This window comes from Heterodontus francisci, chromosome 23 (assembly GCF_036365525.1).
Source record: "Heterodontus francisci isolate sHetFra1 chromosome 23, sHetFra1.hap1, whole genome shotgun sequence".
Lineage (NCBI taxonomy): Eukaryota > Metazoa > Chordata > Chondrichthyes > Heterodontiformes > Heterodontidae > Heterodontus > Heterodontus francisci.
Window position 1 is genome coordinate 60,368,621 of NC_090393.1, and position 23,621 is coordinate 60,392,241.

At 44.3% G+C, this 23,621-nt stretch overlaps 1 protein-coding gene across 1 annotated transcript in view; it reads left to right on the forward strand.

Annotated features, from left to right (window-relative positions):
- The window catches only part of slc5a1 (solute carrier family 5 member 1), a 153,827-nt gene that overhangs the window by 34,146 nt on the left and 96,060 nt on the right, over positions 1–23,621 (forward strand). Inside the window, exons 3-6 of the mRNA XM_068055377.1 lie at positions 3,065–3,169; positions 4,679–4,738; positions 4,853–4,957; positions 13,836–13,941. Coding sequence (XP_067911478.1) covers positions 3,065–3,169; positions 4,679–4,738; positions 4,853–4,957; positions 13,836–13,941 — 376 coding nt within the window. The remainder of the gene's footprint in view (positions 1–3,064; positions 3,170–4,678; positions 4,739–4,852; positions 4,958–13,835; positions 13,942–23,621) is intronic.

A 23,621-nucleotide genomic window follows, 5' to 3' on the forward strand; every position in this document is an offset into this window, starting at 1 on the left:
ATAGCATTAAATCCAAGGAAGAAGCATATAAATTTGCCAGGAAAAACAACAGACCTGAGGATTGGGAGCAGTTGAGAATTCAGCAAAGGAGGACCAAAGGATTGATTAAGAAGGAGAAAATAGAGTACGAGAGCAAGCTTGCAGGGAACATAAAAACTGACTGTAAAAGTTTCTATAGGTATGTGAAGAGTAAAAGATTGGTGTAGACAAATGTAAGTCCCTTACAGTCAGAAACAGGGGAATTTAATATGGGAATAAAGAAATGGCTGACCAACTAAATGCATACTTTGGTTCTGTCTTCACAAAGGAGGACACAAATATCATACCAGAAATGTTGGGGAAAACAGGACTTAGTGAGAGAGAGGAACTGAAATAAATCACTATTAGTAGAGGAATGGTGTTGGGGAAATTAATGGGACTGATAAATCCCCAGGGCCTGATGGTATACATCCCAGAGTACTTAAGGAAGTGGCCCTAGAAATAGTAGATGCATTGGTGGTCATCTTCCAAGATTCTTTGGACTCTGGAACAGTTCCTACAGATTGGAGGGTAGCTAATGTAACCCCACTATTTAAAAAGGGAGGTAGAGAGAAAGCAGGGAATTATAGACCAGTCAGCCTGACGTTGGTAGTGGGGAAAATTCTACAGCCCATTATCAAAGATTTTATAGCAAAGCACTTAGAGAACAGTGGTAGAATCGGGCAGAGTCAGCATGGATTTACGAAAGGGAAATCATGCTTGACAAATCTACTAGAATTCTATGAGGATGTAACTAGTAGAGTTGATGAGGGGGAGCCAGTGGATGTGGTTTATTTGGACTTTCAGAAGGCTTTCGACAAAGTCCCACATAAGAGATTAGCATGTAAAATTAAAGCGCATGGGATTGGGGGTAGTGTATTGCGATGGATAGAAAATTGGTTGGCGGACAGGAAACAAAGAGTAGGGATAAATGGGTCTTTTTCTGAATGGCAGGCAGTGACTAGTGGGGTACTGCAGGGATCGGTGCTAGGACCCCAGCTATTCACAATATATATTAATGATTTAGATGAGGGAACTAAATGTAATATCTCCAAATTTGCAGACGACATAAAACTGGTTGGGAGGGTGAGTTGTGAGGAGGATGCAGAGAGGCTTCAGGGTGATATGGACAAGTTGAGTGAGTGGGCTAATGCATGGCAGATGCAGTATAATGTGGATAAATGTGAGGTTATCCACTTTGGTTGCAAACACAGGAAGGCAGATTATTATCTGAACGGCTATAAACTGAGAGAGGGGAATATGCAGCGAGACCTGGGTGTTGTTGTACACACCAGTCGCTGAAGGTAAGCATGCAGTTGCAACAGGCGGCACAAAAGGCAAATGGTATGTTGGCCTTCATAGCAAGAGGATTCAAGTACAGGAGCAGAGATGTCTTGTTGCAATTATACAGGGCCTTGGTGAGGCCACACCTGGCATATTGTGTGTAGTTTTGGTCTCCTTATCTGAGGAAGGATGTTCTTATTATAGAGGGAGTGCAGCGAAGGTTTACCAGACTGATTCTTGGGATGGTGGGACTGACAAGAGTGAGGGGGATCTCATAGAAACCTATAACATTCTAACAGGACTTGACAGGGTAGATGCAGGAAGGATGTTCCCAATGGTGGGGGAGTCCAGCACCAGGGGTCATAGTCTAAGGATACGGGGTAAACCTTTCAGGACTGAGATGAGGAGAAATTTCTTCACCCAGAGAGTGGTGAGCCTGTGAAATTCACTACCACAGAATGCAGTTGAGGTCAAAACATTGTATGTTTTCAAGAAGGAGTTAGATATAGCTCTTGGGTCTAAAGGGATCAAAGGGTATGGGGCGAAAGCAGGAACAGGTTACTGAGTTGGATGATTAGCCATGATCATAGTGAATGGCGGAGCAGGCTCGAAGGGCCGAATGGCCTACTCCTGCTCCTATTTTCTATGTTTTTATGTTTCTAGGTACACCAGTGTTAGATACAAAAATTTCAATCCCATCAAGCAGGGCTGGATGTAGATTAACTGCTCATTTATCTCATTCTGTTCGTAGGTATTTACTGTGTGCTGGGTTTGTCTACAAAACAATCATTCCTTCTTTCTTCTTTTTCACAAAGCTCTAGTACCGTACTGTTGGAATTTCACATAAGAAAACAAGAAATAGGAGCAGGAGTAGACCATATGGCCCATCGAGCCTGCTCCGCCATTCAATACGATCGTGGCTGATCTTAAGCTTCAATTCCACTTTCCCAATGCCCACAACATCCCTTGATTCCCCAAGAGACCAAAAATCTGTCTATCCCAGCCTTAAATATACTCAACAATGGAGCATCAACAACCCTCTGGCGTAGAGAATTCCAAAGATTCACAACCCTTTGAGTGAAGAAATTTCTCCTCATCTCAGTCCTAAATGATTGGTCCCTTATCCTGAGACTGTGCCCCCGTGTCTTAGATACCCCAACCAGCAGAAACAATCTCTCAGTGTCTACCCTATCCAGCCCCTTCAGAATGTTATATGTTTCAATGAGATCGCCCCTCATTCTTCTAAACTCCACTGGGTATTGGCCCAATTTACTCAGCCTCTCATCATAGGACAACCCCCTCATCCCAGGGACCAATTTAGTGAACCTTCACTGTACCTTCACTCATGACATAAGGCTAGAAAATCAATAATTGTATATGGTTAGAATATAACTTCTAACTGATGAGAACGTTATAACCGATGGTATAAAACTAGATTGCAAATCATGGTATATGACTAGAACACAGCTCATGGGCATGGATTTTACAGGCTGCAGCAAAGCAAGAGCACCCACTGCTGACTTACAAAGAAAGTTGCCCACAAAGATCGAGCAATCTCTGTAGCAGGGTTTTCCTCATTGCCGCAACAGTTTAAGTCTGGCATGAAGTCAAGGAGATATTTTGGTGTGCAGTAGCAGTGATGTTAGAAGTTGGTATGCAACCAGTCAGATTGAAGTATAGCTATAATGGAATTCCTGGTATATGGCTATAATGTCACTCCTTGTATATGGCTACAATTTAACCCTGTTTCTTTCTCCCTTAGATTGGAGCTTCTCTGTTTGCCAGTAACATCGGCAGCGGTCACTTTGTGGGATTGGCTGGGAATGGCGCAGCTGGTGGAATAGCTACTGGAGGATTTGAATGGAATGTATGTGCACATCTGATTTTCTCTGGTGAATCCACAACACAGTCCCTATAATCCCAGCCAGGGGTAATGTGTCAAGAGCTTTGGGGCTGGAACATGGGAGTTTAGAACATTGTAGTTTAGATGGTCAGTTGGTACCAAAAATCATTTTTTTTTTTTTGTTCATACCAAACAAGCAAACACATTTTAAGATTCAATGTAGAGGGGGTTTACTTTTCAGTCTCTTTCCACGTTTTCTCCAGAAAGCACTGTTCTGGCCCCCAGTATCTCACCAAGATGTCATTTTCCAAGTAGGAGTTCAGCCAATCAGGGTGAGTGGGAAATGTAACCTGTGCGTACCATCATATCGCTCCAGAGCCTGCTGCAGCTCCCAGCCAGTGTCAGTGCCATATCTCTCGCAGGGTGTCTGCGAATAGCAAGCAGGAGCAAGACACTGACCCAAGGCACTGAGGCCATTCTTCACCCAACATCTGCCCATGATTGGTCCCCAAACGTTGTCCTGATTATGACTGGCCAAGCCAGCACACACCTGGAATTGTACACAATGAGTGAATGGAGAGTGGGTTGATCACACATCTGGGATCAGTTGTATGTTGTAACAATAGTTCAGTACGTTCCCATACTTCTTCCTCAGGATTGGCTGTCTCCTGTTTCTAGTCATGTGACCACACATGCCCGCCTCAATTGCGAAAGATGACAAACAGCTTCCAATGAGCGGAGAGAACCCTCTCCCCACACATTCCCATCCAACCTCCCCCAGCCCCGCTCCCCGGCCCCTCCACCCACTGACCCCCACCCCCCCCAACCCACCTTTCCACCTTTCACCAACCCAAAAATAGGCAGACAGCTCAAAAAACAACGTAACATTGAAAAACAGTCTTGAACAAAAGACCTGTGACATAGCCCACAGTGACTGATTAACTTAAATAGTCTCACAGTCCGGAAAAGAAACATTTACAATGGGCGCTCAGCGGGATACGAGATGGTTAAAAACAGCCGAAATTGGGAACAGTCCCGTTCTGAAGATGACTGATTCTGAAAACAAATCCTGAGGATTCACAACTCACATTAAAAAAAAGTGAAAACAAGCAACAAAACAAACCTGACACTGAACTAGGTCCTCCAAATATTGCAACTGCACAGCTGGGCTAAGATATATTTCAATATTTTGTTCGGGACTAGAGAGAGTGATAAAGAACCATTTTACAGGTCCCTCTGTGATTGGCTGTACTTTATTCTTACTACCAATTAAATCACATTCTCTGAATTCAAAACGCGTCCAAACTGTATGTTTCCACCATTTTATTAGAAATAGGTGAGGCAGAAACCACTGCCTCTTTTAAGGATATCGAGAAGCTAATGATAGAACATAAGGTGCCTCACCTGTTTTTGAGCCCAGGCACAGCAAGCTTTCTGTTACACTGAGATTTCTGTAATTCCACATCGTCAATATAATCTGTAGCTTTCTCTGTATGTCAATCAGATAACCTTTCACTCCTATTAATCTCACAGGCCCTAATCATTGTCATTATTCTGGGATGGCTGTTCGTACCAATCTACATCAGAGCTGGGGTAAGTAGCTACTCACTTTGCTCTGCTGCTCTCTTGCTATCTGCTGGGGTGATCCCAGCCTGCTTATACCTCCTGCTATTTGGGGTCCGACACTGACTGTCTCCTCTCCTCAAGGTTGTGACCATGCCCGAGTATCTGAAGAAGCGATTCGGGGGAAATCGGATCAGAATTTACCTGTCTGTCCTATCACTCTGCCTCTATATATTCACCAAGATATCGGTAAGTTACCAGCGGCCTTGAGTCCAGCACAGACCAGGAGAGATGCTTGTACTTGAGCTGTATAAACAGCACAGGGCTCTCGTACGCGACAATTTGGTAAATTCAATGATCAAATATTCCAATGAATAAATCCCGGGATGCCGCACTTCTAGCCTGGCGCCTCATTAGACAGGAGCTCAGGTCAAGAGATTGGTCTGCAATACCAGAGTTTCGGAGCCACGAGGTCATGCTGCAGCTGTACAAAACTCTGGTGAGACCGCACCTGGAGTATTGCGTGCAGTTCTGGTCACCGCATTATAGGAAGGATGTGGAAGCTTTGGAAAGGGTGCAGAGGAGATTTACTAGGATGTTGCCTGGTATGGAGGGAAGGTCTTACGAGGAAAGGCTGAGGGACTTGAGGTTGTTTTCGTTGGAGAGAAGGAGGAGGAGAGGTGACTTAATAGAGACATATAAGATAATCAGAGGGTTAGATAGGGTGGATAGTGAGAGTCTTTTTCCTCGGATGGTGATGGCAAACACAAGGGGACATAGCTTTAAGTTGAGGGGTGAGAGATATAGGACAGATGTCAGAGGTAGTTTCTTTACTCAGAGAGTAGTAGGGGCGTGGAACGCCCTGCCTGCAGCAGCAGTAGACTCGCCAACTTTAAGGGCATTTAAGTGGTCATTGGATAGACATATGGATGAAAATGGAATAGTGTAGGTCAGATGGTTTCACAGGTCGGCGCAACATCGAGGGCCGAAGGGCCTGTACTGCGCTGTAATGTTCTAATTCTAATTCTAAAAAATCCATGTTGCCACTATGTGACACTCCATACTGGGAGCACACTATCATTAAATACACAATGAGAGTCAGGAAGAGACCCACTATTTCAACCAGCCTGTCCCATACAAGTGCCTTATATATCACAATACGTACACTCCGCACCCCACCCGAAAGCTATATATAACATCAAATGAGGGTTGCTCTGCAGATCAAGCGTGCGGAGATGTTTAATAATAATAAATAATGGTGAGATGATGGACCAAATGGCCTAATCTTAATCCAGGCTGGTTTATGGCCTCATGGTGTTACTACGCTGGAATAAAACCCTGAAGAACTTCTACTAAACTTCAAATCCTCTCCATGGTCGCATCCCTCCCTATCTGTGTAACCTCCTCCAGCCCGACTATCCACCCTCATCCCACCCTGGGATCTCTACACTCCCCCAATTCTGACCTCTTGTGCATCCCCAGTTTCCCTTGCCCCACCTTTGGTGGCCATGCCTTCAGCTGCCGAGGCCCGAGCTCTTGAATTTCCTCAGTAAACTTCATTGCCTCGCCACCTCTCTCTCCTCCTTTAAAACGCTCCATAAAACCTGTCCCTTTGACCGTGCTTTTTGATCACCTGCTTTAATATCTCAAGTAGCTCGGTGTCAAATCTTGCTTGATAATGTTCCTGTGAAGCTCCTTGGGATGTTATACTATTTTAAAGGTGCTATGTTGTTGTTGTAAATGTCTTCAAAATCTGCTTTATGGGTCATCCTTCTTTCCTGTTATTAGGTATTTGTGAGATTTTGAAGATTACTCCCATACACAGGGTCTCAGCTAGTCCAGCAGTGCACACTATACATGCCTAGAATATATACAACAAACTGAGCCATCAGTGGCATGGACTGAAGGTTAGGAACATAGGAAGATAGGAACAGGAGTAGGCCATTCAGCCCCTCGAGCCTGTCCCACCATTCAATGAGATCATGGTTGATCTGCGGCCTAACTCCATATACCTGCCTTTAGCCCATATCCCTTAATATCTTTGCTTAACAAAAATCTATCTATCTCAGATTTAAAATTAACAACTTTTTTAGCTTCAACTGCTGTTTGTGGGAGAGAGTTCCAAACCTCTACCACCCTTTGTGTGAAGAAGTGCTTCCTAGCATCTCTCCTGAACGGTCTGGCCCTAATTTTTAGACTATGCCCCCTAGTTTTAGAATCTCCAACCAGTGGAAATAGTTTATCTTTATCTAGCCTGTCTTTTTGTGTTAATATCTTGAAGACTTCGATCAGATCACCCCTTAACCTTCTAAATTCTAGCGAGAAAAGACCTAATTTGTGTAATCTCTCCTCGTAACTTAACCCCTGTAGTCAGGTATCATTCTTGTAAACCTACGTTGCACTCCCTCCAAGGCCTATACATCCTTCCTAAAGTGTGGTGCCCAGAACTGCTCACAGTACTCCAAGTGGGGTCTAACCAGGGTTCTGTACAGCTGCAGCATAACCTCTGTGTCTTTATACTCCGATCCTCTAGATATAAAGGCTAGCGTTCCATTAGCCTTTTTGATTATTTTCTGCACTTGCTCGTGGCATTTTAAAGATCTATGCACCTGAACCCCCAAGTCTCTTTGGACATCCACTGTACTTAACCTCTTCCCATTTAGAAAGTACCCTGCTCTATCCTTTTTTGGTCCAAAATGGATAACCTCACACTTGCCCACATTGAAATCCATCTGCCACAGTTTTGCCCATTCACCTAGTCTGTCAATATCTCTTTGCAATTTTATGCTATCATCTAGACTGTCTACAATGCCGCCTAACTTTGTATCATCAGCAAATTTGGATATATGACTTACTATGCCATCATCCAAGTCGTTAATGAATAATGTGAATAATTGAGGCCCCAACACAGATCCCTGTGGGACACCACTAGTCACATCCTGCCAATCGGAGTACTTACCCATTATCCCCACTCTGTCGCCTACCATTTAACTAACTTTCTAACCATGTCAATAATTTGCCCTCAACTCCATGGGCTTCTACCTTAGTTCACAGTCTCTTATGTGGGACTTTATCAAATGCCTTCTGGAAGTCCATATAAATAACATCCATAGACATTCCCCTGTCCACTACCTTAGTCACATCTTCAGAAAATTCAGTGAGACTTGTCAGGCATGACCTTCCCGTCATGAATCCATGCTGGCTGTCCCTGATTAACTGAAATTTTTCTAGGTGTTCAGTCACCCTACCCTTGATTATAGACTCCAGCTACTTGCCCACCACAGATGTCAGGCTAACTGGGTCTGTAATTTCCTTGGTTCCCCCTTTCACCCTTCTTAAAAAGTGGAGTGATGTGCAACTTTCCAATCCAGAGGGACCACTCCTGAATCTAGGGAACTCTGAAAGACTTTAGTTAGCGCATCTACAATGTGCTCCCCTACTTCCTTTAACACCCTCGGATGGAAACCATCAGGTCCTGGGGATTTCTCACTCGTTAGTTCCAATAATTTCCTTGTTACTGATGTTTTACTTACGTTAATTGTATTAAGTCCCTGTCCCCTATCAGCTATTATTTTTTTCGGGACTTCCGGAAAGTTATCCTCCTTTTCAACTGTAAATACTGTCTGCCATTTCCCCATTATCAATGACAATATCTCTAGTTTCAGCTTTTAGTGGGCCTACATTGCTCTTGACCACCCGCTTTCCCTTTATGTAACTATAAAATTTCTTCTTATTGATTTTGATGTCTCTTGCAACTTTCCTTTCATAATCTCTTTTAGTAGCTCTTATAAGCTGCTTTGTGACCCTTTGCTGGTCTTTGTATCGATCCCATTCAGCCGGATCTGTGCTGCGTTTTGCATATTTGTAAGCCATTTCTTTTTGTTTTATGCTATCTCTAATCTCTTTAGTTGTCCATGGCTGTTTTTTCTGTGAAGTGGAGCTTTTTCCTCTCAGGGGTATATACTCACTCTGTATTTCGTTAAATGTTTCTTTAAATATTCTTCAGTCGTTTGACCTATTAACAGATCTTCCCAGTTTACCGTGGACTGTCTCTGTCTCATCTCAGTAAAGTCAGCCTTACCCAAGTCTAATATTCTAGTAGCTGATTCATGCTTTTCACTTTCAAATGCTACCTTGAATTCGATCATGTTGTGATCACTATTTGATAAATGTTCACGTACAGTTAGGCTAATAATTAAATTTGGCTCATTACTCTTAAGTAAATTGATCTGTGTTACTGCTTGCACAGTAATCTTTATTGTCATAATTGTTGCTGACAGTATAGTAAGATTTCATAAGTTGAGATGGGCAATTTCCAGGTAACCTAATCACGCAGAAAATGTCATAAGCAAGAGTTCAGAGGTCAGTTAATGCTTTTGCTTTGCTGACCAGGTGTAGTCAGTGATTACAACCTCTTTCAAAGGGACTGTGGTGAATTTTTTTTTATTCATTCATGGGATGTGGGCATCGCTGTCTAGGCCAACATTTATTGTCCATCCCTAACTGCTCTTGAGAAGGTGGTGGTGAGCCGCCTTCTTGAACCGCTGCAGTCCATGTGAGGTAAGTACACTCACAGTGCTGTTAGGAAGAGAGTTCCAGGATTTTGACCCAGCGACAGTGAAGGAACAGCGATATAGTTCCAAGTCAGGATGGTGTGTGACTTGGAGGGGAACTTGCAGGTGGTGATGTTCCCATACATTTGCTGCCCTTGTCCTTCTAGTTGGTAGAGGTCGCGAGTTTGGAAGGTGCTGTCTAAGGAGCCTTGGTGCGTTGCTGCAGTGCATCTTGTAGATGGTACACACTGCTACCACTGTGCGTCGGTGTTGGAGGGAGTGAATGTTTGTAGATGGGGTGCCAATCAAGTGGGCTGCTTTGTCCTGGATGGTGTCGAGCTCCTTGAGTGTTATTGGAGCTGCACCCATCCAGGCAAGTGGAGAATATTCCATCACACTCCTGACTTGTGCCTTATATTTAGGCACTGTCAATGAACTGCAGGTCAGGTGTGGTTTGTACATCAGTTGGGGTAAATACTGGGAGGTTGGACTCTGATCAATATTTTTAACTCTTACTTTCTCCCACTGGGATGACCTTATTTGGAAAATAAAGACTTTTGTATATCAATGCCCTCTGAAATGGCCTAGCAAGCCATTCAGTTCAAAGGCAATTAGGGATGGGCAATAAATGCTGGCCTAGCCTGCAACGCCCACATCCCATAAAGGAATAAAAGATGAGGCATGTCGATACTGGAAAATGGAATGCGTGCCTATTTCACAAGCCTAGTGCCAGCATCAAGCTCTCCCGGGTTAGGTTTAGTACATCCAGCTACGGAGCAACAATCCCAAAATTAAATACAATCAGGGAGGCCATTTGGCCCATTCATTTCATCCTTCTAACGCCCATCAAAGTGTCTAATTGCCTCTGTATGATTCCAGTCTCTGCCTCCGCTCAAGTCCATTCTGGCTTTCTTTCTGAGTTTGAAGAAGTGTTTCCCAACATCAGGTTTAAATTTCCCCTTGGCTAATTTGTGCCAAAGTCCCCCTTGTGCTGCAGCCATGGTTTAACTTAGAATAGTGCTCCAAATGAACTTTTCCTTTCTACTCAGTAACTGTCATCTCTGTAAAAGCAAGGCTTCAATCTCACTCACCTCCTTTCTAGGCTGAAGATGTACACTGTTTAAATTAAGCTCCTTCTACTCCACCTCAGTGACGAACCTTAGCTCTGACCATGGCAGAATGACACTCCTCCACCCCTGTGATGATCCCATTATCTGCACCGAGCTTCCCCCCCCCCCTAAGTTAGTGCCAATTCTACCAATTTTATGCAGCACGCTCACATCCAGTAGGATCTGGCCACAGCCCGGACTCACTTTTCAATCCTAAACAGGAGATTTTCCTCCCATCAGTCTACACTGGATTTATCAGAATCAACTGCACCTCAGTCTAAACAATCCTGTATTCTATCCTTGCTTTGGATCAATTCCTGTATATCGTTTCCAGTATTCCAGCATTTATCCATTTCAGAGAGTGGAGGGTGTTCCCTGTTGCCACAAAGGGTATCTGTTCAGTACCACTGGGGAACCTAAATGTACTGTACCAATAATACTGAGTACACACACGAAAAGTGTTTCCTGAGTCACTCCAACATGTCCACTCCAGTATGTGTTCCCTGAACAAACATGGGTGAATTTCCTGATCGTGCACTGGAACTTCAGCAGGAGATTTGCAGAAATCCTGGAGAAACAGTTTAAACAGAGCATCAGGAAAACTCATGCACCATTCAGCCATAGAACTAGACCCCAAGAAGGAGTGCATTTGGCCATCATGTCTATATTGGCTCCTTTCTAGAGAAATCCAAAACTAATCTACTGCCCCATTCCCTGGCATGGAATAAGGATTGGTTAACAAGAGAAAAACAGAGAGTCGGAATAAACGGGTCATTCTCGCATTGGCAGGCTGTGACTAGTGGGCTAACGCAAGGATCAGTACTCGGGCCCTAGCTGTTCACAATATATGCCAATGATTTGGATGTGGGGACCAGTTTGTAATATTTCCAAGTTCGTGGATGACACAAAACTAGGTGGGAATGTGTGTTGTGAGGAAGATGCAAAGCGGCTTCAAGGTGATTTGGACTGACTTAGTGAGTGGGCAAGAAGGTCAGATGGAATATAATGTGGAAAAATGTGAGATTATCCAATTTGGTAGGAGGAATAGATGTGCAGAGTATTTCTTAAATGGTAAGAGATTAGAAAGTGTAAATGTACAAAGGGACTTGGGAATCCTCGTCAATAAGTCACTGAAAGCTAACATGTAGGTGCAGCAAGCAATCAGGAAGGCTAATGGTATGTTAGCATTTATCGCAAGAGGATTTGAGTCCAGGAGTAGTGAAGTCTTGCTTCAATTGTATAGAACCTTGGTTAGACCACACTTGGAGTACTGTGTGCAGTTTTGGTCCCCTTACCTCAGGAAGGATATTATTGCCATAGAGGGAGTGCAACAAAGGTTCATCAAACATGTTCCCGGGATGGCGGGACTGTCCTATGAAGAGAGATTGGGGAAACTGGTTTCGAAGAATGAGAGATGATCTCATTGAAACCTACAAAACACTTAAAGGGATAGACAGGGTAGATGCAGCTAAGATGTTTCTCCTGGTTGGGGAGTCTAGAACCAGGGAACACAATTTCAAAATAAGGGGGAAGAGATGAGGAGAAATCTCTTGACCCAGAGGGTTGTGAATCTTTGGAATTCTCTACCCCAGAGGGCTGTGGAAGCTCAGTCATTGAGTATGTTTAAAGTAGAGACTGACAGATTTCTAAATACCAATGATATAAAGGGAGGTGAGGATAGTGTGGGATAAAGGCATTGAAGTGGAAGATCAGCCATGATCATATTGAATGATGGAGCAGGCTCGATGGGCTGAATGGCCTACTCCTGTTCCTATGTTCCCTATAACCCTGTATCAATCTAAGAGTAATCCATTCTAATCATCCCTGCACATACAATGGCATTTCTGACAGAGTACATAATAACATAAAAACATTCAAAACAGGCGAAGGCCATTCAACCCTGCAAGCCTGTTCTGTCATTCAATTAGATCATGACTGACCTGTACCTCAACTCCATTTTCTCACCTATGCTGCATATCTCATATACCCTCACCAAACAAAAATCTACTAATCTCAGCCTTGAAAGCTCTAATTGCTCCAGCATTCACAGCCTTTTGGGGGGAGGGTTTCCCATTTTCACCAACCTTTGTATGAAAACGTGCTTCCCGATTTTGCTCCTGAACAGTCAAGTTCAGATTTTAAGATTATGCCCCCTTGTTCTTGAATCCCCCACCAGAGGAAATGATTTATCTGTAACTACCCTATAGAATCCTTTTAACTTTTTAAACATCACAATCAGGGCAGCACAGTGGCGCAGTGGTTAGCACCGCAGCCTCACAGCTCCAGCGACCCGGTTTCAATTCTGGGTACTGCCTGTGTGGAGTTTGCAAGTTCTCCCTGTGTCTGCGTGGGTTTCCTCCGGGTGCTCCGGTTTCCTCCCACAAGCCAAAAGACTTGCAGATTGGTAGGTAAATTGGCCATTATAAATTGCCCCTCGTATAGGTAGGTGGTAGGGAAATATAGGGACAGGTGGGGATGTGGTAGGAATATGGGATTAGTGTAGGATTAGTATAAATGGGTGGTTGATGGTCGGCACAGACCCAGTGGGTCGAAGGGCCTGTTTCAGTGCTGTATCTCTAAACTAAACTAAAAACTAAACCCCTCAGTCTTCTAATTCAAGGGAATGCATAGCATGTTTATGCAACCTGTTCTCATAATTTAACCCTTTAAGCCCGGTATCATTCAGGTGAATCTGCACTGCACCCCCTCCAAGCCATTATATCTTTGTAGACAGGGTCTGACCAAGGCTCTGTACAACTGAAGCCTACCTTCTCTCAAAGAGAAATTCTCCCACTGTAGCTTTGGTGAAAGATCAGAGAAAACCCCATAGAAATGGTGTAAACTGTGGTTTATACCATTCCGCCAGGGTTTCTGTTGAAATTTGCTGCAAGAGGCAAAAAAGCCTGTGTCTAATTCAATAAAGTTTTTGGAAAAATTACTCTCTGATTCCTTAAGGCAATTGAGCGTAACTGCAGGGATCCTTCATTCTTTGAAACCTCTCCTTTACTGAGTGTGAGCCCAGGTTTAGAAATGTTGGTGCTGAGCTGAGTTTAGCACTATGTGGCCTGTGGGAAGTGCCCCCAAACACCGAGTCCACTGCCCTTTGTGTGATCTCTCAGTTAACTTGAGGTCAGTCTGTGCTGGCTGGTTTTAACGTGTCAATTCCAGGTACAAATTAGCTCTGACTTGAGTCCAAGGTGATAGGAAGTGAGATGCAACAGTTGCAGATGTCACATGCTTAGAATGTCACATGACCAAACCTCCAGGAATGCCCCCAGCCAGAGTCGGCAACCTCACCCACCACCTGTCTCAGTGGCTTTTGGGGGGGGGGGGTGGAGTGGGGAGGGGCAGTGACAATTCCTCCAAATATTACACACTATCCTCCCTCACAAGGAAAACTTCACATGCGCAAGAATAAAGCTTAAAATATTTAGTGAGTGCGGTTTCATTACCTCTTTCTTCTAGGCTGACATGTTTTCAGGAGCCATATTTATCCAGGAGGCACTGGGATTGAACCTGTATGTTGCTGTTGTGATACTGCTTTCCATCACTGCCCTCTACACCGTGACTGGTAAGAGCAACCACTCTGTCTACTCGGAGATTGACAGGAACGGCTGGCCCTCCATCTGCTAGCCTACCAAAATTTGTCTTATGTCTTATTGACAAGGGTGATTACAGCTGGTTTAAAACCCCAGCAGAGCCAGCACAAGGAGGGTTCTGGCAGATGTGATCCTGGTGTGTCCATTGGCATCGCATCCTGAAGATTGGGCACATTTGGGGGTGCGACGGGTTGGCACAGAGTTGCATTCTTGCTATTGGTAAACCTTAGTGTGCATTAGCGTGTGACTTGAGTCAGCATTGATTGATGGCCTCAAGCAGGGCTCAGTAACAACATGGGCCATTTTTTAAATTTAGTCAAAAGTGTAATATCATAAGAGCCACAATGTTATTACTGCAATGTCATGAATAATATCAAAGAGGGCATTTAATTATCAACAACATTTTAAAGGTTTTTACAAAAAAGTTGTTAATTGAATGATACTTTCTCACAAGTACGTGAATAAAAGTTTAACAAACGAAACGAGCCATTTAATCACCATCAAAATGGGTTCGATCGATCGAGGTCAGGAGCCGCACATGAGTCCTTAATGAGCCACATGCGGCTCCAAAGCCACAGCTTGCATGCGATGTGAGCATCGCTGGCAAGGCCAGCATTTTTTGCCCTTGAGAAGGTGGTGGTGAGCTGCTGCCTTCTTGAACCGCTGCAGTCCATGTCGGGTAGGTACACCCACAGTGCTGTTAGGGAGGGAGTTCCAGGATTTTGACCCAGCGACAGTGAAGGAACAGCGACATATTTCCAAGTCAGAATGGTGTGTGGCTTGGAGGGGAACTTATAGCTGGCGATGTTCCCATGCATCTGCTGCCCTTGTTCTAGGTGGTAGAGGTCGTGGGTTTGGAAGGTGTTGTCAAAGGAGCCTCGGTGCGTTGCTGCAGTGCATCTTGTAGATGGTACACACTGTTGCCATGTACGTCGGTGGAGGAGGGAGTGAATGTTTAAGTTGGTGGATGGGGTGCTGATCAAGTGGGCTGCTTTGTCCTGGATGTTGTCGAGCCTTTTGAGTGTTGTTGGAGCTCCATTCATCCAGGAAGTCGAGTATATTCCATCACACTCCTGACGTGCCTTGTGGATGATAGACAGGCTTTGGGGGAGTCAGGATGTGGGTTACTCGCCTCTGGCTTGCTCTTGTAGCTACAATATTTATGTGACTGGTCCAGTTAAATCAATTGAGGTCATGTCTCCAGACTTCTGGATTACTAGGCTGAAGTGATTTGTGACTTTAACCCCTTATAGGGACTAAACCAAATCAGGAGTACATCCCTATGAATTTCCCTTAGTCAAGTTCAAACCAGGCAAATCCTCATAGACACTTATTTGGGTCCAAAGAATTGTACTAGCTTTTCCTCAAAGAAAGAAAACCAACATAGAATATTACCATCTTTCAGATAGCCTATTTTAATAATTATGGCTATGTCATAAATATCCGAGATATTATAAGGGTCTGGGGAACCCTCTTCAATACGTATCTCTCCACTTAAAGAGACACAGGGAGGGGGTTCTTGCAGTTATATACAGAATATTACATGAGATGATTTATTAACTTCTATATATTTATTAAAGAACTTAACATGCAATAAACATCTTAAGTGGATGAGTATATCACAATATTAAATATTACTGAGAGATGTAACACACATTCCTATTTCTAACGTAGAATCCAAAAGTTTGCTAATGTTACCGCAAAATATCTCAGAATATCCATCAAAATTTAAAGTAAACTTTTACCTTAAATTCCCCGAGTAAGGCATGGGATGAGAAGTATTGTTTGAGGATCTCAACACTTCTAAGTATTTGTTTCAGAACCTTTCACGTTTATACTATTTCTAAGGTGTCATATGACCTCTTAGCATATAGGTGCTACCTTTCTGTGTGTGTTTCTCTTGCTTTCGAAATCCATATTTGGTAGTAGCATTAACTCTCCACTGAATGTTTTACTGGAAATCCCGTTTTTCAAAGTTGTGAGCACTTATCTGTTGAAAATGTTTATAATTGGAGAGACTCTCTGGAAACACCAGGGAGAGTATGCTGAGTTGGGAAGGCACTTGCAAAACACCAGCGATAGTGTGCCGCCTCTTGTTCCTATAGGTCCATTTTTATTTATTGTTTTATTACCTATAACAATATTAGGCAGGAACTGAAGAATTTAGATTGGGGGCGGCTGTTTGAGGGTAAATCAACATCTGACATGTGGGAGTCTTTCAAACGTCAGCGAATCCAGGACCAGCATGTTCCTGTGAGGAAGAAAGACAAGTTTGGCAAGTTTCGGGAAGCTTGGATAACACGGGATATTGTGAGCCTAGTCAAAAAAGAAAAACGAAGCATTCGTAAGGGCTGGAAGGCTAGGAACAGATGAAGCACTTGAGGAATATAAAGACAGTAGGAAGGAACTTAAGCAAGGAGTTAGGAGGGCTAAAAGGGGTCATGAAAAGTAATTGGCAAACAGGATTAAGGAATATCCCAAGGCTTTTTATACATATATAAAGAGCAAGAGGGTAACCAGGGAAACGGTTGGCCCACTCAAGGACAGAGATGGGAATCTATGTGTGGAGCCAGAGGAAATGGGCGAGGTGCTAAATGAGTACTTTGCATCAGTATTCATCAAAGAGAAGGACATGGTGGATGATGAGCCTAGGGAAGGGAGTGCAGATAGTCTCAGTCATCTCATTATCAAAATGGAGGAGGTGTTGGGTGTCTTGCAAAGCATTAAGGTAGATAAGGCCCCAGGGCCTGATGGGATCTACCCTAGAATACTGAGGGAGGCAAGGGAAGAAATTGCTGGGGCCTTGACAGAAATCTTTGCATCCTCATTGGCTACAGGTGAGGTCCCAGAGGACTGGAGAATAGCCAATGTTGTGCCTTTGTTTAAGAAGGGTGGCAAGGATAATCCAGGAAATAATAGGCCGGCGAGCCTTACGTCAGTGGTAGGGAAACTATTAGAGAGGATTATTCGGGACAGGATTTACTCCCATTTGGAAACAAACAAACTTATTAGCGAGACACAGCATGGTTTTGTGAAGGGGAGGTCGTGTCTTACTAATTTGATTGAGTTTTTTGAGGAAGTGACGAAGATGATTGATGAAGGAAGGGCAGTGGATGTTATCTATATGGACTTTAGTAAAGCCTTTGACAAGGTCCCGCATGGCAGACTGGTACAAAAGGTGAAGTCACACGGGATCAGAGGTGAGCTGGCAAGATGGATACAGAACTGGCTCGGTCATAGAAGACAGAGGGATCATTGGATGGGTGTTTTTCTGAATGGAGGGATGTGACTAGTGGTGCTCCGCAGGGATCAGTGCTGGGACCTTTGCTCTTTGTAGTATATACAAATGTTTTGGAGGAAAATGTAGCTGGTCTGATTAGTAAGTTTGCGGACGACACAAAGGTTGGTGGAGTTGCGGATAATGATGAGGATTGTCAGAGGATACAGCAGGATATAGATCGGTTGGAGACTTAGGCGGAGAAATGGCAGATGGAGTTTAATCCGGACAAATGTGAGGTAATGCATTTTGGAAGGTCTAATGCAGGTGGGAGGTATACAGTAAATGGCAGAACCCTGAGGAGTATTGACAGGCAGAGAGATCTGGGCGTACAGGTCCACAGGTCACTGAAAGTGGCAATGCAGGTGGATAAGGTAGTCAAGAAGGCATACGGCATGCTTGCCTTCATCGGTCAGGGCATAGAGTATAAAAATTGGCAAGTCATGTTGCAGCTGTACAGAACCTTAGTTAGGCCACACTATTGCGTGCAATTCTGGTCGCCACACTACCAGAAGGACGTGGAGGCTTTGGAGAGGGTACAGAGGAGGTTTACCAGGATGTTGCCTGGTCTGGAGGGCAGGAGAGATTGGAAAAACTCGGATTGTTTTCACTGGAACAACGGAGGTGGAGGGGCGACATGATAGAGGTTTACAAAGTTATGAGCGGCATGGACAGAGTGGATAGTCAGAAGCTTTTTCCCAGGGTGGAAGAGTCAGTTACTAGGGGACATAGGTTTAAGGTGCGAGGGGCAAAGTTTAGAGGGGATGTGCGAGGCAAGTTTTTTACACAGAGGGTGGTGAGTGCCTGGAACTTGCTGCCAGGGGAGGTGGTGGAAGCAGATACGATAGCGACGTTTAAGAGACATCTTGACAAATACATGAATAGGAAGGGAATAGAGGGATATGGGCCCCGGAAGTGCAGAAGGTGTTAGTTTAGGCAGGCATCAAGATCGGCGCAGGCTTGGCGGGCCAAATGGCCTGTTCCTGTGCTGTACTGTTCTTTATTCTTTGTTCTTAGTTCTTTTGTATGGTACCTTAAAGCAACCTTTTGAACTGATTTATCTGCATCAACAACCCCAATAACTAATTAAGTTTATTGCTACCTCTTACTGATGTCACACAGGATATTTTAATGTGTGCGTTTATTTTTCAATTCCCTGGCAACAGAAATTCTATTCTAACAAGGACCTTGAAATTTTCTAACTCGACCTTCTTAAAGGGGAATCTCAGTGAGTTCTGAAAACTGACCATTTATTCAATCTTTAATTCTAAAAGGTATAATAGATTAACTATATATAAATGCTACCTAATTAAGCCTATTGTACCTATATTCCATCACAAAGCCAGTTATATAACCACTATGTGATGTTCTTTTGGGCCTCCTTATCTCGAGAGACAATGGATACGCGCCTGGAGGTGGTCAGTGGTTTGTGAAGCAGCGCCTGGAGTGGCTATAAAGGCCAATTCTGGAGTGACAGGCTCTTCCACAGGTGCTGCAGAGAAATTTGTTTGTTGGGGCTGTTGCACAGTTGGCTCTCCCCTTGCGCCTCTGTCTTTTTTCCTGCCAACTACTAAGTCTCTTCGACTCGCCACAATTTAGCCCTGTCTTTATGGCTGCCCGCCAGCTCTGGCGAATGCTGGCAACTGACTCCCACGACTTGTGATCAATGTCACACGATTTCATGTCGCGTTTGCAGACGTCTTTATAACGGAGACATGGACGGCCGGTGGGTCTGATACCAGTGGCGAGCTCGCTGTACAATGTGTCTTTGGGGATCCTGCCATCTTCCATGCGGCTCACATGGCCAAGCCATCTCAAGCGCCGCTGACTCAGTAGTGTGTATAAGCTGGGGGTGTTGGCCGCTTCGAGGACTTCTGTGTTGGAGATATAGTCCTGCCACCTGATGCCAAGTATTCTCCGAAGGCAGCGAAGATGGAATGAATTGAGACGTCGCTCTTGGCTGGCATACGTTGTCCAGGCCTCGCTGCCGTAGAGCAAGGTACTGAGGACACAGGCCTGATACACTCGGACTTTTGTGTTCCGTGTCAGTGCGCCATTTTCCCACACTCTCTTGGCCAGTCTGGACATAGCAGTGGAAGCCTTACCCATGCGCTTGTTGATTTCTGCATCTAGAGACAGGTTACTGGTGATAGTTGAGCCTAGGTAGGTGAACTCTTGAACCACTTCCAGAGCGTGGTCGCCAATATTGATGGATGGAGCATTTCTGACATCCTGCCCCATGATGTTCGTTTTCTTGAGGCTGATGGTTAGGCCAAATTCATTGCAGGCAGACGCAAACCTGTCGATGAGACTCTGCAGGCATTCTTCAGTGTGAGATGTTAAAGCAGCATCGTCAGCAAAGAGGAGTTCTCTGATGAGGACTTTCCGTACTTTGGACTTCGCTCTTAGACGGGCAAGGTTGAACAACCTGCCCCCTGATCTTGTGTGGAGGAAAATTCCTTCTTCAGAGGATTTGAACGCATGTGAAAGCAGCAGGGAGAAGAAAATCCCAAAAAGTGTGGGTGCGAGAACACAGCCCTGTTTCACACCACTCAGGATAGGAAAGGGCTCTGATGAGGAGCCACCATGTTGAATTGTGCCTTTCATATTGTCATGGAATGAGGTGATGATACTTAGTAGCTTTGGTGGACATCCGATCTTTTCTAGTAGTCTGAAGAGTCCATGTCTGCTGACGAGGTCAAAGGCTTTGGTGAGATCAATGAAAGCAATGTAGAGGGGCATCTGTTGTTCACGGCATTTCTCCTGTATCTGACGAAGGGAGAACAGCATGTCAATAGTCGATCTCTCTGCACGAAAGCCACACGGTGCCTCAGGGTAGACGCGCTCGGCCAGCTTCTGGAGCCTGTTCAGAGCGACTCGAGCAAAGACTTTCCCCACTATGCTGAGCAGGGAGATTCCACGGTAGTTGTTGCAGTCACCGCGGTCACCTTTGTTTTTATAGAGGGTGATGATGTTGGCATTGCGCATGTCCTGGGGTACTGCTCCCTCGTCCCAGCACAGGCATAGCAGTTCATGTAGTGCTGAGAGTATAGCAGGCTTGGCACTCTTGATTATTTCAGGGGTAATGCTGTCCTTCCCAGGGGCTTTTCCGCTGGCTAGGGAATCAATGGCATCACTGAGTTCCGATTTGGTTGGCTGTATGTCCAGCTCATCCATGACTGGTAGAGGCTGGGCTGCATTGAGGGCAGTCTCAGTGACAGCATTCTCCCTGGAGTACAGTTCTAGGTAGTGCTCAACCCAGCGGTCCATCTGTTTGCGTTGGTCAGTGATTATGTCCCCCGATTTAGATTTGAGGGGGGTGATCTTCTTGATGGTTGGCCCAAGAGCTCTCTTCATGCCATCATACATTCCTCTGATGTTTCCGGTGTCTGAGGCCAGCTGAATATGACTGCATAGGTGTTGCCAGTAGTCGTTTGCGCAACGCCTAGCTGTTCTCTGTGCAGTACTTCTGGCTGCTTTAAGTGCTGCGGATGTTAAATCGCTGGTGATGTACCCTTGAGTTAATGATGCTAATTAACCTCACTTGTCCAGAAAGTGAACAATTAAAAGTGTGGCATCTCATTCCTTCAGCTTATGAATTGTTGTTGGAGATTTTAAAAATGAAACATTTTAAATATAATTGTTCTGACTTTTCTTTTGTCTTTTTTTCTTTCTCTTAATCCAATCTTTCTTTCCCTCTCTTGATATCTCCTTCCGTACCTGATTTCACATTGAATTCACCCACTCTAATTCAACACCCTCAGTCCTTCCTCTGTTTATTTCCCAATCCTGTAATCTCATTGGATCAGGAGATACACTTTTGGTCCCATTGTTTACCAAGGTCCCAGGTGTCCTGTTGTCCTCACAGTAAGCCTGCACAAACAAGTCTAACGAACAGGGTGAGCTACCCCTCTCCAGCAAAATCTGGCCCATTATTCTCACAAAGGGGACCTAAAAGAGCAATGTGAAACATTTGCTTTTGAAGGGATGGAACTGGTTACCCAAAATCCCATCTTACCCTGCCTGCCCCATTCCTGATCACTATCCAGCCAACCTGGTGAGGGTGCAGAGTCAGGTGATGAAAGGTTTGAGATCAGTTGTGAAGTTTTCATGAGTAAGTAAGGCTGCAATCTCTTGTTAAGACCAGTGAAAATGGTTAAGTACTCAAGGATATCCGGTGCCCATGGTGGAACCATCTCGCAGAAAGGAATAAAAAGATTCAGGACAGAAAGGAAGAACAATTATCAAGCAAAAGAAAAGTAACAATGCATCAGAACTGCTGATAACCACGGGAGCAGTGACACACCTGGCTCTCAGGGACAATCTGACCAATTGTATGTATTAACCGGAATATCAGAGCAATGATAACATAGAAACATAGAAAATAGGAGCAGGAGTAGGCCATTTGGCCCTTCGAGCCTGCTCCGCCATTCATTATGATCATGGCTGATCATCCAACTCAGTAACCTGTTCCTGCTTTTGCCCCATACCCTTTGATCCCTTTAGACTCAAGAGCTATATCTAACTCCTTGAAAACATACAATGTTTTGGCCTCAACTGCTTTCTGTGGTAGCGAATTCCACAGGCTCACCACTCTCTGGGTGAAGAAATTTCTCCTCATCTCAGTCCTGAAAGGTTTACCCTGTATCCTTAGACTATGACCCCTGGTTCTGGACTCCCCCACCATCGGGGACATCCTTCCTGCATCTACCCTATCAAGTCCTGTTAGAATTTTATAGGTTTCTATGAGATCCCCCCTCACATTTCTGAACTCCAGTGAATATAAGCCCAACCGACTCAATCTCTCCTTATACGTCAGACCCACCATCCCAGTAATCAGTCTGGTAAACCTTCGCTGTACCTTAGCAAGAACATCTTTCCTCAGATAAGGAGACCAAAACTGCACACAATATTCCAGGTGTGGCCTCACCAAGGCCCTGTATAATTGCAGCAAGACATCCCTGCTCCTGTACTCGAATCCTCTTGCTATGAAGGCCAACATACCATTTGCCTTTTTTTACCACCTGTTGCACCTGCATGTTTACCTTCAGCAACTGGTGTACGAGAATACCCAGGCCTCGCTGCATGTTCCCCTCTCTCAGTTTATAGCTGTTCAGATAATAGTCTGCCTTCTTGTTTTTGCTACCAAAGTGTATAACCTCACATTTATCCACATTATACTGCATCTGCCATGCATTAGCCCACTCAGAACCTGGAGACTGATAAATACACCTAGATGGGTCAAATTTTGTTTGAGAATTGTTCCTTGGGACATTTTAAAGACGCTATCAAAGGCAACTTGTTGTTAACTCTTGTTAATTTAGTAACTCTAACCACATAGTGTCCTCTTTTAATTCTTTGCAAATGATGTACTTGTGTGTGATTGTGCATGTGCACACACATGCCTATGTTTGTGTGTTTATGTGTGCTGCATGTTTGTATTGCTGTTCATATGTGTTCGTGTGTGTTTTTAAATATGTGTGCATTGTATGTGTTTGTGTGTGTGGCTTTATGTTGCAAGCATGCATGTCTGGCTGTGTCTGTTTATATCTGTGTGTGGCATGCATGTATGGTGTGTGTGTGTTCTGTTGAGTCTGTGTGTGCGTGTCTGTTTGTGTCTCTGTAGTTCTGTGTGTGTATCTATTTCTGTTTGTGTCTGCTTCTATGTCTGTGTGTGTGTGTAGTGGTTCTGTGTATGTGCCTGGGTGGCTGTATTTATTCGGTATATGAAGCACTTTTAATCTCAGAATAATTAAGTTCCAAAGGGTGAATTCCACATATTTGTTGTAACTGTTATGATCCACTGTGTCACAGTGATCTTGGATCCTAGAGTGAGAGATCATGTAAGTTATTCAGTTACTCACAGTAATCAGGGGCTCATAAACCAGGGTTCATTGCAAACAGGGAACAACAGGGAGTGGTTCATGAGAATCTGTAGAATGGTATCAAGTTTCAGGGGATTATAACCCTCCCCACGAACCCCTACTTAGAAGTTTTAGGTTAACACTCCTAAGTGATTTAATGGGGAACAGCCAGAGGTGATGCTAAGCTGTGTACAGCCCATGCAGGTTCCAAATTCAACCTTGTATTCATTTAGCTGATCTCAGCAACAAAAACTTGCATTTATGTGGCACCTTAAATATAGTTAAACCTCCCATGGCATGCCACAGGAGTTTTAATTAAGAAAAAAGTTGATACTGAGGCAAAGAAGGAAATATTTTGGCACCTAACCTAATGCTTGGTCAAAGAAGTAGATTTTAGGAAATGTCTTAAAGGAGGAGAAGTAGAGAGGGAATTCCGGAGCTTAAGGACTTTGCAGCTGAAAGAAGTCAGTGTACCAGTCGAGTCATAGCAGGGAATTTTATGCTCTCCCTA